This window comes from Myxocyprinus asiaticus, chromosome 18 (genome assembly GCF_019703515.2).
Source record: "Myxocyprinus asiaticus isolate MX2 ecotype Aquarium Trade chromosome 18, UBuf_Myxa_2, whole genome shotgun sequence".
In the NCBI taxonomy this organism is placed as follows: domain Eukaryota; kingdom Metazoa; phylum Chordata; class Actinopteri; order Cypriniformes; family Catostomidae; genus Myxocyprinus; species Myxocyprinus asiaticus.
This window is the reverse complement of record NC_059361.1, coordinates 30,055,080-30,070,512: the sequence shown is the minus strand read 5'-3', so window position 1 is coordinate 30,070,512 and position 15,433 is coordinate 30,055,080. Positions and strand designations below refer to the sequence as shown.

General features: G+C 37.3%; 1 protein-coding gene across 7 annotated transcripts in view; it reads right to left on the bottom strand.

The window, feature by feature from the left end:
- Window positions 1-2,233: 2,233 nt before the first annotated feature.
- The window catches only part of LOC127455891 (protein MTSS 2-like), a 58,509-nt gene continuing 45,309 nt past the window's right edge, over window positions 2,234-15,433 (bottom strand). For 5 of the 7 annotated variants that reach the window (XM_051724059.1, XM_051724060.1, XM_051724061.1 and 2 more), the window contains 8 exons: window positions 12,135-12,242; window positions 11,947-12,044; window positions 11,646-11,772; window positions 11,485-11,559; window positions 8,036-8,185; window positions 7,574-7,732; window positions 6,984-7,152; window positions 2,234-3,603 (listed from right to left, as the gene is read on the bottom strand). In XM_051724059.1, the coding sequence (XP_051580019.1) occupies window positions 2,756-3,603; window positions 6,984-7,152; window positions 7,574-7,732; window positions 8,036-8,185; window positions 11,485-11,559; window positions 11,646-11,772; window positions 11,947-12,044; window positions 12,135-12,242 (1,734 nt within the window). In that variant the 3' untranslated portion in view covers window positions 2,234-2,755. The remainder of the gene's footprint in view (window positions 3,604-6,983; window positions 7,153-7,573; window positions 7,733-8,035; window positions 8,186-11,484; window positions 11,560-11,645; window positions 11,773-11,946; window positions 12,045-12,134; window positions 12,243-15,433) is intronic. The other 2 variants (XM_051724058.1, XM_051724063.1) reach the window with 2 other exon arrangements.

Genomic DNA, 15,433 nt, shown 5'->3' with positions numbered 1-15,433 from the left:
GATCAAATCTGCTGTAAAACACTAATAATCTAATAGCAATCATAAGTCCAGTATTGCAGGGTCAAAATAAAGCTATTATCCAAGAGTGCTCTGAGCCTACTGCCCCCCACCATCCAGATCAGATCGCATTGCGCAAGATTTGTTTATTTCTGCTGCGCTGTCTTGTTTGTGACGTGACTCATCAGTATAATGTCGTCATGTCTCGCATTTGCAGCAGATGAGCGTGGATACGCAGACGAGCGCGTCTGTCAGGGAAAATGAAACGCGTGCCACTTTGCTGCGCGACTGACGGCTGGATGCGCACTAGTCACATCCCTGTATGTGTAGCCCAGAGCGGAGTGTGGGGGTCCCGTCCATCATGAAGGCGGGGGGACAACGGAAAATCAGAAGTGATGAGTGGGTGAGTGGATGAGTGTCTGCTCCTCATTCTTACGATCTCCAGCTGCCACATCAAACGCCTCCTGCCCGTCTCCGGCTCTTTCTCCCATCAATTAGATTTAATCGCCCCGGTGGGTCACATATTGCCCAGATGCGGGTGATCCTGGGCCCCCAAGATAGTTTTGGTCAAGAAAAGTAGATTACAAAAGATCAAAAGAGCTACCAGGGCCTTTAAGAGCAATTGAGAACGCACCTCACTACTCTTGGTCCATAATAAATATGCCTTGGGTCACATTGGGAAAAAAAAAATGTTGACCTTAAAGGGATAGTTCACCCATAAAATGAAAATTCTCTCAACATTTACTCACGCTCATGCCATCCCAGATGTTTTATTTCTTCTGTAAGCACAAAATATGATTTTTCAGAAGAACATCTCAGCTCTGTAGGTTCATACAGTGCACGTGAATGGTGACCAAACCTTTCAAGCTCCAAAAATCACATAAAGGCAACATAAAAGTAATCCATAAGAGTCCAGTGGTTTAATCCATGTCTTCAGAAGCGATCTGATAAGTGTGGGTGTGAAACAGATCAATATTTCAGTCCTTTTTTTAATATAAATCTTTACTTTCACTTTCACATCCACATTCTTCTTTTGTTTTTTGGTGATTTGCATTCTTCTTGCATATCACCACCTACATGGCTGGTCAATGGTGGGTGTTTATACTAAAAAAGGACTGTAATATTGATCTGTTTCTCAGCCAAACCTATCATATCCCTTTAGAAGACATGGATTTAACCACTGGAGTGTAGGGATTACTTCTATGCTGCCTTTTCGAGCAAAGTTCTGGTCACCATTCACTTGCATTGAAAGGAACTACAGAGCTGAAATATTCTTCTAAAAATCTTTGTTTGAGTTCAGCAGAAGAAAGAAAGTCACACATCTGGGATGGCATGAGGGTGAGTAAATGATGAAAGAATTTTCATTGTTGGGTGAACTATTCCTAACTGTGCTTCATGTGGTAAAATCTAAATTAACTGGTTTTATTCAAGTAAAAAAAACTCATTAAACATTACTGAATCAACCTGAATACATAAGGTTACACCACCAACATATTACCAAGATACCATATGTACTTCCTTGAAAGTGAATAGCTACAAATGAACTACATGTACATTATTTGTAGTTATTTAGTGAAGCTTGTAAATACACTTAGCTACTATTAATGTAGGCCTTATTAACTATAGTAACAGTTAACTATAATAAAAGAAGAAATTATATATTATATTATAATATATTATGAATAAATTATATTTTGCATTAAAAAAAAAATAATAAAAAAAAAACTTTTTTTAGGACCATTATGATTATTTGTAAAATAATTTTCATGACAATTAAGCATAATAATAAAGTGTAATCGTGTCTGGATGTTTTACTTTTGCAAATTCTCAATAGTGATTAGTGCAATATTGCAATAGTTTGTAATTTTCATAGTGATTCTCATAAAAATCTGATTACCGTAAAACAGTAATTCTTTAGATTTATTTTTTCTATACGTAAAATATAATTTCTTTTTTGCTTTTGATTTTGGGGTGAATATATGACTAGGACAAGTTCTTGACAAGTTCCTGAGACCCTAATAGTGAAAATAAAGGGTTCATTGCTGTACAGGAGCACCATTACATACAGTATATTAAGCAACTAACAGCCTCTGCTGGACAATTCCTAAATGTATCCCATGGGAATAGCTTTTGAAAGCACATTTTATGAAGTGCATTTTGTTTACTAAACAAACAGAAGTACACATTTTGACAGCAAAAAAAAAAAAAAAAAAAAAAAAAAAAATCTACACTCTGGTCTAGTACAACTGATGTGCTTTATTTGGCAGTTTACAGCATGTGCGATGATTTGATTATGTGGTCCATCTGAGTCTTAGCTGCGGTATATGCCGTTTTGTGCTTTTCCCAACAGCTATTCAGTTGTGGACAAGACTTTGGCTCTTTACAACAGTAAGAGAAATTTCTCAAGAACCTCTTAACATAGCAGTTACATAGAAGTAACATGAAGAAGAACATAGCCATTACAAATTGCGACTCCAAAAAGGAACAACTGGCGTAACTAGCATGTTAATACACTTTTTAAAACATTACATTCTCATCCTTCAGGTCATAATATGCCCGTCAAGATATCACTCCAATTCTGTTGAATATACCTACAACAATAATAGTCCAGATGGGTGTCCATATACACTAAACATGTAACATTGATATTGGCTTTTCAGGGGTTAGACGCCAGATTTTAACACTGAATAATAAAAAAAATAAAAATAAAATAAAAAAAAACAATCACCATGTTGTCATGTTTTGACTTTATATAGCGCTACTCTTTATTTCCAGAGTCTGTAGGAATAAACCTTGTAGTATGAGCAGTATTGAACTGTCGCATGATCCTGGGGGCTGATCTGTCATTGCAGACTGCTTTCCTGAGACGCACCCCCCTGCGGATGGTCTTCAGCATGTCTCCTCCATCCTGGTCATGCCTTTGATCCTGCTGGTTGTCCTGGCTGGGCTGGAGGTCTGTGGGGATTGGGAACTGGCCTTCACCAAGAGCATTAGCATTAGCAACCAGCTCTCCAATCTTCTCCACCAGACTGTGGCGGTTGGCAGCAAGTATCCGGTCTTCTTCAGAGCTGAAGCCCATAGCTCCAGGTCGCTGGCCATACATGCTCCTCTCTTGCCCACCTCCAGCACCCCAAGCTGGGTTAGACAGGCTCATTCGCTTGGGAGAGGCCTTGTACTCCAGAATGTCCAGCGAGTCGTCATTGTACAGGCTTTCTTCACTTCCATTGTGCTCCGGGGGAGGGCTGGGAAATCTGGGTGAGTCTGGGACAGTGGGGGTCTTTACAGGGATGATAGGTGGTCGAATTGGAATCGGACCACCACTGGAGGGGGTGCGTCTCACATTTGTTTTAGAAGAAGGGGTTCTGCGAATGGTGGCTGTTCCTGAAGATATGACACCACTTCCTCCTTTTCCATTGGTTGTGGGGGCACCCTGGGCACTCAATCCTCCATGCAGCCCAGCAGTGCTGGCAGGTCTCTTGGACTGGATCATACGTCTGTAGTTCTGAGCCAAGTTGCTATGGCGAGGGACGGTGCAGGACTTGTCAAAGTCTGTCTGAGAGTCATTATCAGGATCCCCATTCATAGAGTAACAATCATATTCAGATCCTGCAAAGAGAGAGGGGCAAGAGAGGATGTCATTAAACTACCTAGGCCTTATAAACACTGACTTCAAACAATGGATACTCTTTGTCTGTGTTCTTAAATCTGTTATCATTACAGAAAAGGTGTCCTTCGAATACAGACAATTAAATTAATGAAACTGTGTCTGTTCCAAAATCTGGTGAGCTACCAATGCAGATAGCATTTTAAGGCTTTCTTCTGGGCAACTTATAAGGTTGCACTGCATGTATTCTTTGAGGAGAGGGCAATCTCATAATGCACTGCAACGAGCTCACTGAAAAAATAGGGATGGGCAGATCGATCCTAAAATATCTATACTTCAGATATCGATGTTGTAACGAGAATATCAATCCTCACATAAAAATATTGATTGTAAAGTTGTTGTTTTTTAAACTAGTCATATTATTATTTGATTGCAATAAACATGAACATTAATCATAAGCTTCAAAGTGAAAAAAAGAGAATTATATTAACAAATACTTGCTCAGGATGGTAACTATTTATTCTTCTACTCATCTTAACGTGTATAAATGCTGAAAGACATGAGCAGTCACACAGAAAGCGATTGCGCTAATCAGTCACAGCACTCGTTCAAACAAGAGGAAGAATTGCTTGGTTGAGGTAATAGAAAAACAGAGAAACTGCTTCTGGAGTTATTTCAAGCTAAATAACAACAAATCTAAAGGTGTCATTTGTTATAATAGGTTCATGTGATGTTTGTTACAAGTTTATTTAAATTAAAGGTTGTTAGAACACTGATATTGTTCTGTAATTGTTGTTAATAAATGATACACTTAAGAAAATGAACCTTGGTTTGCAAACACCATGGTTTTACTATAGTAATATTATAGTAACCATGGTTAATTTTGTGGTAAGTATGGTTTAATTAAATACCATGGTTAAACTACGGTTTACTGTCGTAAACCAATGGTTAAGTTTCGTACAGGTAAACAAAACATAAGTTTGATAATTTTCTATTTTAGCCCATAAATGTAAACAAATAATGACTTGAATTATGACTAAAAATAATTTTTAAAATTACCCATTTTATCCCAAGAAATCACAAAAAAATCATAATAGATTTAATAGATGTATCATATTGGTATTGGTATTGTCGATATTAGACTTGAAATTATTGGTATTGGATTGAAAAGAAAATAAGTGATATTGCCCATCCCTAGTGGAAAAACTCCATCCAAGATGTCGGACTAAGTGAGAGAAAACCCCTACTTCCGAATATGCATTCTTTGCTTAATAGTATGTCGATGGAGTAGTATATCCTCACTATTTACAGTGCATTCAGAAAGTATTCAGACCCCTTCATTTTTTCCACATTTTGTTATGTTGCAGTCTTATGCTAAAATGCTTTAAATTATTATTATTTTTTTCACATCAATCTACACTCCATACTCCATAATGACAAAGCAAAAACCAGATTTTTGACAACTTTTCAAATTTATTAAAAAATAAAAAACTGAAATATCACATTGACATAAGTATTTAGACCCTTTACTATGACACTTGAAATGTAGCTCAGGTGCATCCATTTCTCTGGATCATCTTAGAGCTGATTCTGCACTTTGATTGGAGTCCACCTGTGGCAAATTCAATTGATTGGACATGATTTGGAAAGGCACACACCTGTCTATATAAGGTCTTTGGGCTGAAAATGCATATCAGAGCAAAAACCAAGTCATGAGGTCAAAGGAACTGCCCGCAGAGCTCAGAGACAGGATTGTGTCGAGGCACAGATCTGAGGAAGGCTACAAAAAATGTGGCTGCACTGAAGGTTACCAAGAGCACAGTGGCCTCCATAATTCTTAAATGGAAGAAGTCTGAAACAACCAGGACTCTTCCTAGAGCTGGCTGCCTGGCCAAACTGAGCCATCCCAACGGTGAAACATGGTGGTGGTAGCATCATGCTGTGGGGGTGTTTTTCAGCAGCAGGAACTGGGGGACTAGTCAGGGTTGAAGGAAAGCTGAACACAGCAATATATAGAGATATCCTTAATGAAAACCTGGTCCAGAGCGCTCTGGACCTCAGACTTACAACAGGACAATGACCCTAAGCACACAGCCAAGACAACGCAAGCATGGCTTAGGGACAACTCTGTGAATGTCCTTGAGTGGCCCAGCCAGAGCCCGGACTTTAACCCAATCGAACATCTCTGGGGAGACCTGAAAATGGCTGTCCACCGACGGTCTCCATCCAACTTGACAGAGCTTGAGAGGATCTGCAGAGAAGAATGGCAGAAAATCCCCAAAATCCAGGTGTGCAAAGCTTGTTGCATCATACCCAAAAACACTTGAGGCTGTAATCGCTGCCAAAGGTGCTGTAAGTTAAGGGTCTGAATACTTATGTCAATGTGATATTTCAGTTATCAAAACTCTGGTTTTTGCTTTGACATTAAGGGGTATGGAGTGTAGATTGATGTGAAAAAAAAAAAAGTAATTTAAATCATTTTAGCATAAGGCTGCAACATAACAAAATAAGAAAAAATGAAGGGGTCTGAATACTTTCTGAATGCACTGTAAAAACACTAGGCAAGAAACACCTAAATGACCAACTACATCTGGTTAGATTCTGAAGTGCGCATCCACTGAACACTGTACTATCCAATAATGCCTCAGGAGCTGAAGAGATGTCAGATTTAAATAGCTGAATAAAAAAAAAAAAAAATCACTGTGGTTAAGTTGTGCTTGTTTAACAAAAAAAGAGAAAATTATTTTTGCGGACCTACAGAACATACATTTTTACTGGCCAAAAAGTACGTTCTTTATCAAATGCAATACATACTCTAACAGTAAGCAAATTTGGATGCAGCCAAATTGATTATACATATACCTATAATACATTCAGTACCAAGAAATGTTGATGAAAATAGTTAATTCTAATAAACAATATATAATTTTACACACTATTTGAATATTATTTACATATACAAAACTATTGTATAATATTTGTGTGCTATGTATTTTTATGCTTATTGGAGTATCACCTTTTTAGCTTAGCAACATGCTAACGCTAGACTCTGTTGAAATAAATTGTAAGTCAAAACTTACATTCACTACATGCCAGTACTATATGTATGACGCAAGGAGTTGCTGCCTATGTAGAGCATTCCAAATCAGTCACTTATGAGGTTCTATTTCAGTTAGGATGCTAAAGGGAGTAGGCAGTAGACAGCAAGGCAGCTCACTATGTTTGGAAACCGAGCATATGTTTGTAGTTGTCAGTCTTTAAGTCTGTATATATTTTTTTTTTTCTCCAAACGAGATGGACACATATATTGCATTTCTGTAATTTATGGGCACCAGTAGTTAGAGTGTGCATGTGTGTGTTTATGTTTGTCCTTATAGTTTACCCTGTGAGGGGATAGTGTCCTCTGAACAGGATGGAGTAGTGTTCTGTGTACTGTATCCACTGGAGTACTGCAGAGAGTCACAGCTGCTCTTCTGCTGCTGTTCTATACTCAGCCCACGAGTCAGAACCATGGCCAGCTCACTAGCAGCAGATGACATCGGCTTACCATGCTAAGAGAAACAGACAGAAAGACAGAAGCAGGCCAATGGTTAATTAATATTTGATAATAAATAAATATATGATATTTAATGAATTAAAAAATGGCCAAAGGAATAAAGGACCATTTTAAGTCTCAATAATAAGGATGACCCCGGATGGCCTGGGGCCAGTGTGAGGGAGTTTCGGGCCACTTGACGGAACTGTTACTTGCCCAATAGGGCCAGTGATGCATTCTAAGACATCTTTCGTGTTTTTATGCCTTAAACTTATACACACTTAAACATTTGGGTTTCTGTGATGTATTGAATATTGTTACTTTTGCAAATTTAGCTGATTTCAATATTGAACAAAGGTAACTATAAATAAACTAGTTAGGTTAGGATAGTGTCTAAAGGTCAACAGATTAATAGCAAAGAGTAATTTTCTAACCACCTTGGCAGTGATGTCTTTAGAACTCATTCTGACCCTGTAAGGATCCTCAGGGTGAATCATTCCATTCCCTCCCATGCCACCAGAGGGCTCTACAGCCTCAGTCCTGCGTTGCTGGGCAGCAACTGTTTGCTCATAGTGACCTGCCTTTGACCAGTCCTGCTGCAAGAGGAAATTGTCTTCAGAATAATGGAAATATAACCAAAACAGGACAGAACCTGTGTATGGATCTGCAGTTTCGTTTATTTTAGATATGATTTATTTGGAGCAGTTTGTGGAATATTAAACTAGCATATTAGTAAAAATAACAAGCAAACCTGAGCCGGATGTTAGTTCATTATGGAAAGCGGATGATATGGAAATGAAATGGGATGACAAACAAACAATTAATAATGTTTTGCAAGGCATAACAGAGAATAATAAAGCAAAGAAAGGGTGACCAAATGGTCAAAATGAAAAACAAACCTTCCAGTAAGGAACCTTTGATATGGGTGAAGGGGAGTTTGATCCTGGGGATTGGTTATAAGAAGGGGACGCAGGAAGTATGTAAGAGTGAGGCCTGATGGAGTCATTAAAACAGTGAGCAGGGCGAAAGGTAGCAAAGGATGAACCAAACTGTGGAAACGGAATGACAGGTTGGCCCAATCAAAAATGGAAGAACCACAAGACAAAGGCTTCAATGAATACCCCTTACCAAATAACAGAATAATCATATACAAAATAATTTGGATCGCACACTTAACCATTTCATGCATGAATAATAGAAAAAAACCGGATACACCGATAGAGATAAAGAACATTTTTTCTAACATTCCATGTTTCCCAATGTGGTAATCAAAACTTTTAAAGTTAACATGGAATAGAGTTCAAACTTATTTTACTTCCCTAATGTGACATATTTCTGAGTGAGACAGGATATTAAATGGAAAAAAACGTCAATGACTAACCCCTAATGTCATGAGAAAAGGAAAGTCGTTTCAGAGGTGGGGCAAGTTATTGCATTTTGATTAAAGCGATTACTAAGAAAAACAAATTTTGTAAATTAATTGTTCACAAGACCACTATGAATGTGTATTGTGTGTAGCCCTTACCAAAAATCTAAACTAGCCACAAACTTGCCACAAATTTGCAGCAAATTTACCGCTCGTTATTTTCACATGCAAATGAACTTTTAATTTGCCGCAAATGTTTGCCAGAAGTTTGCAGCTCTTCGCCGGTAGTGGTGAACCTCTGGCAAATCTTTGGCAACAATGGACAATTTGCACAAGTTTAGCTCATTTGCATGTGAAAATTATCAGTGGCGAATTTGTGGCAAGTTTGGGGCAAATTTGCCATGAACGCTCGATTTTCGTAAGGGTGTGTATAGTTCACCCAAAAATTAACACACCCTCCTTAAAGGAGAAGGCAGAATTTTTTTCCAGAAATTGTTTTGCGTTGACTCGCAAAAGTTTTGCATTCCCTCGCAATAGTTTTGCGTTTCCTCACAAAAGTTTGCATTCCCTCGCAATAAATTTTGCATTTCCTCACAATAGTTTGCGTACCCTCACAATACATTTACCATGGTTTTACTACAGTAAGCATATTTTAACAATGATATTCATAGTGAAACCATAGTGATAATACAGTAAAACGAAAACAATGGTGGTAAAAATAATAATGTTTTGGTAATTATGGTTTTACTAAGCAAATACCATTAACCTAAGATTTTTATAATAGTAATATTGTAACCATAGTGTTTGGCGGAAATCCTAGTTTTACTATTGTAATATTTTATTAACTATGAAAAGTAAGTTGAATTACCATGTTTTTTTTTTTGGCAGAAACCATGGTTTTTATACAGTATGCTGTATCCGTATAGTAATCATGTTTTTACTATAGATTAACCATGGTTAATATTGTGTATACCATGGTATTTGTAGTAAAACCATAATAACCACAAAATTATGATTTTTATCAATATAGTTTTCATTTTCCTGTATTATTACTATTAGGGATGTCCATTTTTCTGAGAATGATTATGAGTACAGATACATTCTTTGTGATACTCACCAATACCAAGTCCGATGCCTGTTTGTTTTTTTTCTTTTTTTTTTTCTGAGCTCCATATTAACAAATTATTTCAATTTTATCATCAAAATGGTGTTTAAATAAATGAATTAATAAACTTGAAATTGTTTATTTTTTTATCAAATGAAGTGCTTGTATACAGAACCTCACAGCAAAACCCAAAATACAGCATTGGAGTTGTATTTTGTCAAATAAAGTGCTGCATAACATAGCATCACAGATGTGAGATATTCCTTAAATATAATACAATTACCATTGATTTATTATTCTAATTATTATTATTAGTAGTAGTAGTAGTAGTAGTAATACAATGAATATTATATAACTTTACAATAGTGAAATATTTCTGTCATACCTTTTTTTTTTTTCATTTAAATTGAGCATTTATTTTGATGGAGCTTTTATTTTTTAGTATTTCTGTGTAATGACAGTAGCTTTTCAGTCTGAAAAAGCCGGTTGCTACATGACTCAAAGTGATTATTAAACTGCAAAAGCCTGCTATTTAATTAAATAAGTATGTACTCTGTATGTGCCTCCCGCTACAAAGTGAATTTGCAGTCTGTTCACTGTCATCTGCTACAAACAGAGTGCTCGATGCTAATGACAGTGTTTTTCCTGTATGAGCCAAGGAGGAGCTTTAAAAGGTACATGCGGTGTAGCCGGCATTGGCACAAAACTGTCTCCAAACATTCACTAGTGCTCTGCTTACATTTGAAGCGCCCTGCACATGCAAAGTAAACTATATATTTATCTCATTTAACTGCAGCTTTTGCGGTAAAATAATCTCACTAGGACATAACGTGATTAGAATTTGTGCGCTGATTGTTTACGTAATTACATTCGTACGTAAGATGGTATAAGTTTTTGGTATCGGAGCACTTTTATGAGCTTGAGTACGTGTACATGAGTATGGTATCGGACCCGATTCCAATACCAGTATCGGGACATCCCTAATTACTATGGTTTCACTATGAATATAAAGGTTAAAATATGGTTACTGCAGTAAAACCATGGTAAATGTATTGTGAGGGCATGTAAAACTTATTGCGAGGGCACACAAAACTATTTCAGAAATAAAATTCCTGCCCTGTCTTCTAAGGGGCTCTATACCCTCATGCCATCCCAGAAGTGTATGACTTTCTTCCTCCTGCTGAACACAAAGATTTTTAGAAGAATTTCTCAGCTCTGTAGGTCCAAGTGGTTTAATCCATGTCTTCTGAAGCGATATGAAAGGTGTGGGTGAGAAACAGATCAATATTTAAGTCCTTTTTGACTATACAATCTCCTCCCTGCCCAGTAGGTGGTGATATGCACTAAAAATGTGGATCACCAAAAACACAAGAAGAATGTGAAAGTGGAGATAGATAATAAAAAAGGACTTAAATATTGATCTGTTTCTCACCCAAACTTATCATATCACATCTAAAGACATGGATTTAACCACTGGAATCTTATAAATTACTCTTATGTTGCTTTTATCTGCTTTTGGAGCTTCAAAGTTCTGGTACCCATTAATTTGCATTGTATGGACCTACAGAGCTGAAATATTTTGGGTGAATTATTCCTTTAAAAAAAAATTAATAGGGCCCATTTTTATGTTGACTTATACTGTCCTCATATGAGGACACCATGCATGAAAGGGTTAAATCAAAAGGAAAATATACATAAATTACTGTAAGGACAAATTATGGAAAATAAAGAAATACTGGCAAAATGAGTCAGTCAATTTACAAAAGATTGTATAATAGAGCTCATGCATCAACTCTTAACATGCTGTGTGCTAGTAGAGAGATTAATTTATTACTTCAGTCATTTAATTTAATTTCCAGATTGTAAATAACACTTACTACTGTGGGAGAGCCACACTCACTAACTGACTGACAGGTTTCTGAAGCCTCTGAGGATGCAGAACTGGATGACTTCTGTTCACCAGGGGGAGAGTTTAGAAAGCATTAAACAAAAGAGTCGAACAAAAAACACCAGTAAACTAAATGAATTGGCTAATGACCTGGCTTGTGATGTCAGACGGCATAGGGGAGGGAGGTTTGGAGTGCACATCCTGAGAGACAAATCCTGAATCATGAGAGGAGACGCTGCTCAGGCGATGGGTGCCACCTGGTGGCAGATGCACCAGACTGAAAGAAAGGCAAAGAAACATACACAAAACACAATGAAAACTATGTAATAAATGAATTATCACATTGAGATTGCTGAGGAAAACAGTTCACATATCTATAACAGTTATCAATTTGACAAATTGCTAAAACAATAAAACTTTACACTGATCTTAAGTCTTAAAAGGTAAGAACCTGCAAAGGTTGCTCTTTCTGGAGCCGATACTACTGGGAGAAGATGGTGGAGTCTGGTATGACCAGTTGTAGTCAGAACCCTTAAGATCCAATATGGCCTAATGGAAGAAATGAAATGCACTTAAAGAACCAACTGTGTATGTTTTCAAGTCGGTTTTAGGCTGGACTGTCATATGTGGTTTAAGCACCTGTTCACTGGCCTCTGGTAGTTTATGTGGGTCAGTGGTCAATACAGTGAGGTCATCAATAATGGCCTGGAGATGTGTGGCCTCTCCCAGCATGGCAATCTCACCGTTCTGAGAAAGCGGAAATATAAACTCAGATTGATGCACTTTAATGTAACATATCATGTTTTATTCATACATATCATGAATAAAAAACAGAAAACAGCTCAGCTGTGCTCTAAACTGAATACTTTCTTACTACTTACTGTATACTGCACAGTATACACTGTAATCTGCCTTTTATTGTTTTAAAAACAGTATGTGAAACAGTACGTAGTATATAATGATAAACATTTCAAACATTATATAACATTGATCACACTACCTTTGCATGATTAGTTAAGCAGGTGGCATACAGATATAATCTTGGGAATAAATAATGTTATTTTGCTTTTTAAATTCAATTCTGTTTAAAGGATTTTCTTGGCAGTCCAATCAAATAATGATTCAAAAAAGAGATGTTGTGAATCTTGTGAGAATTTTGCATAATTTTGTAGTAACACAACAAAAACATTTTGTATGCATTTTTTTTTTTTGTTAGTACATAGTAATTAAAGACACCTAAAATTAAGTGGGACACAGTATTCCTTCCACAATATGTGCTCAAAATATACCCCATTTGATCATAAAGATACCTTTTTATTTCTAAATGATCACCATTACAAATCATGGGAAGATGTCAAAGCTGAAAGGTATTAAATACATACTTAATAGCAACACAGAAAGATATGTCATCAATATCTGTAAAATAATTAGGCAACTATACTTAAAGGGTTGCAAAAATGAGTACACCCTTGATTAAATTTAACAAACGTGTATAATTCTAGTACTTAGTACGTCCTCCAATTCTTTTAAGCATTGCTCTGACCCTACTTGGCATTGAGTGCACAAGTTCACAACACATTGTCACGTCTATCCTGTTCCACTCCTAGAGGTGCCTTGATGTTTGATGGGGAATGCTTCTCAACTTGCCTCTTCAAAATGTCCCACAGGTGTTCAATAGGGTTGATGTCGGGTTACATACTTGGCCACTGCAGTACTTTCAACTTGTTTTTCCTTAAGAATGCAGCAGTGGCCTTGGAAGAATGTTTAGGGTCATTGTCATGTTGAAAAAGTGCTTGATGACCCAGGGTGTGGAGAGAGGGTAGCATCTTCTCTATCAAGATTTTGCAGTACATCTGAGAATTCAAGATGCCATTGATGAAGTACAATTCCCCCACACTTTTAGCACGCATACATCACCATTAAAGAACTTTACCACCACTGTGCTATACTCTGGGGATCATGCACTTCTCACTGTACTTCTCCCCTTTGCGACGCCATACATTTTGGATGCCATCAGATCCAAAAAGATTGACTTTGGTCTCATCAGACGAGAGTAAAGTTTTGTCAATGCAAAGGCTAAACAGGCTTTCTTGTAATTTGGCTTCAGCAGTGGCTTCCTATATGGATGGCAACCATGCATTCCATTTTTGAGCAGGGTGCGTGTCTTATTGAAGCGTGTCTCCAGTTAGGTTCCCATAGCTTTTGCCAGCTCTCAGGCACGTGTTCGCAATTCTCCTGCCCTGTTCTTAATGAAAATAAATAAATAAATAATAACAATTTGGGGGCCTGGGTAGCTCAGCGAGTATTGGCACTGACCACCACCCCAGGAGTCGCGAGTTCGAATCCAGGGTGTGCTGAGTGACTCCAGCCAGGTCTCCTAAGCAACCAAATTGGCCAGGTTGCTAGGGAGGGTAGAGTCACATGGGGTAACCTCCTAGTGGTCGCGATTAGTGGTTCTCGCTCTTAATGGGGCACATGGTAAGTTGTGCGTGGATCTCGGAGGGTAGCACGAGCCTCCGCGGTGTCATGCACAACAAGCCACGTGATAAGATGTGTGGATTGACGGTCTCAGAAGCGGAGACAACTGAGACTTGTCCTCCACCATCCGGATTGAGGTGAGTAACCGCACCACCACGAGGACCTACTAAGTAGTGGGAATTGGGCATTCCAAATTGGGGAGAAAAAGGGGATAAAAAATAAAAATAAAAATAATAATAATTGTAAAAAATTGCTCATCACGAGATGAAAGCTTAAAGCGACAGCATGAATGTTTCAGGGGGCTTGACTTTTTTTTTAAATATCATTTTTTGCTATTGTGTTCTGACTTTATAACAGTGATTTGCTAATCCTCTTGTACCCTTGCCCTCTTTTCTGCAATGAAATAATGTTCTTTCTCAAGTCTCCGGACAATTCTCCCCAGTGTTGTCAGCATGAAGTCTGAGTGATTCAATGGGTTAAGTTACATTTTTAATTGTTAATTACACCTGTTTGAGTGTGCTGATCAATTGCCCTTAACTAACACCAGAAAACATTTAATTTTTTACTTTCAAGAGGGTGTACTCATTTTTGTAACATTGCCTTTTATCGTTTTGATAAGAAAATCATATTTTCCTGTTCAGTATTGACATGTTTCATTGCTGACTTATAAACCAGAGTTGCCAGAACATTACATGAAATAGAAACCCCAAATATGTCCTATTTGTAAAGAGAGATAGTTGAATTTGTTAGGTTTCTGAGGGGGATCTACTCATTTATGCTGTGTACTGTATATTATATACTGCAGAAATAGTAAGAGTAGAATTGTAGTATGCTATTTCAAACAGAGCCCTTGCTTTCCACTTGTGATGGGCGCTTTCGAAACACTGCTTCATGAAGCTTCAAAACTTTTACGAATAATTTGTTTTGAATCAATGCTTCGGAGCGCGTATAAAACTGGCCAAGTCACGTGATTTTAGCAAACGACATACTGTTTCCAAATGTTTCGTGGTTGGATGCTAGGGGGCATTGATCCCACAGTGAAACCCTGAGTCAGTGTTAAATGCAGGCTGTAAGTGATCTAGATTCAGTTCAGCAATAACTTAGGTCTATTAAATAAGACTGACTCAAACAAGAGTTGCTGATTTGAATTCAGTCATTTTAATTTCCCTGTCGATCACCTTGAGTTGTCTCCCCACCTATCTAGATAGATTGATAGATATTTTATGATATTTAAAAAGATTTATTTTTAACAAAAAAGTGACGGTTGAATTTCAACTATTGTACACGATAACACGCCTTTACTTTCTTTTTTTTATTTATTTTTATAAAGTTACCCAATTTCATATGGTTACAAATGCTGTGTAGTGGATAAAACACTTGCCAATTATTCTCAAGCACTCCATATTTGGGGTGGAATAATAATGAAAATAATTAGCATAATGTTCTGTTCTCATGTTACG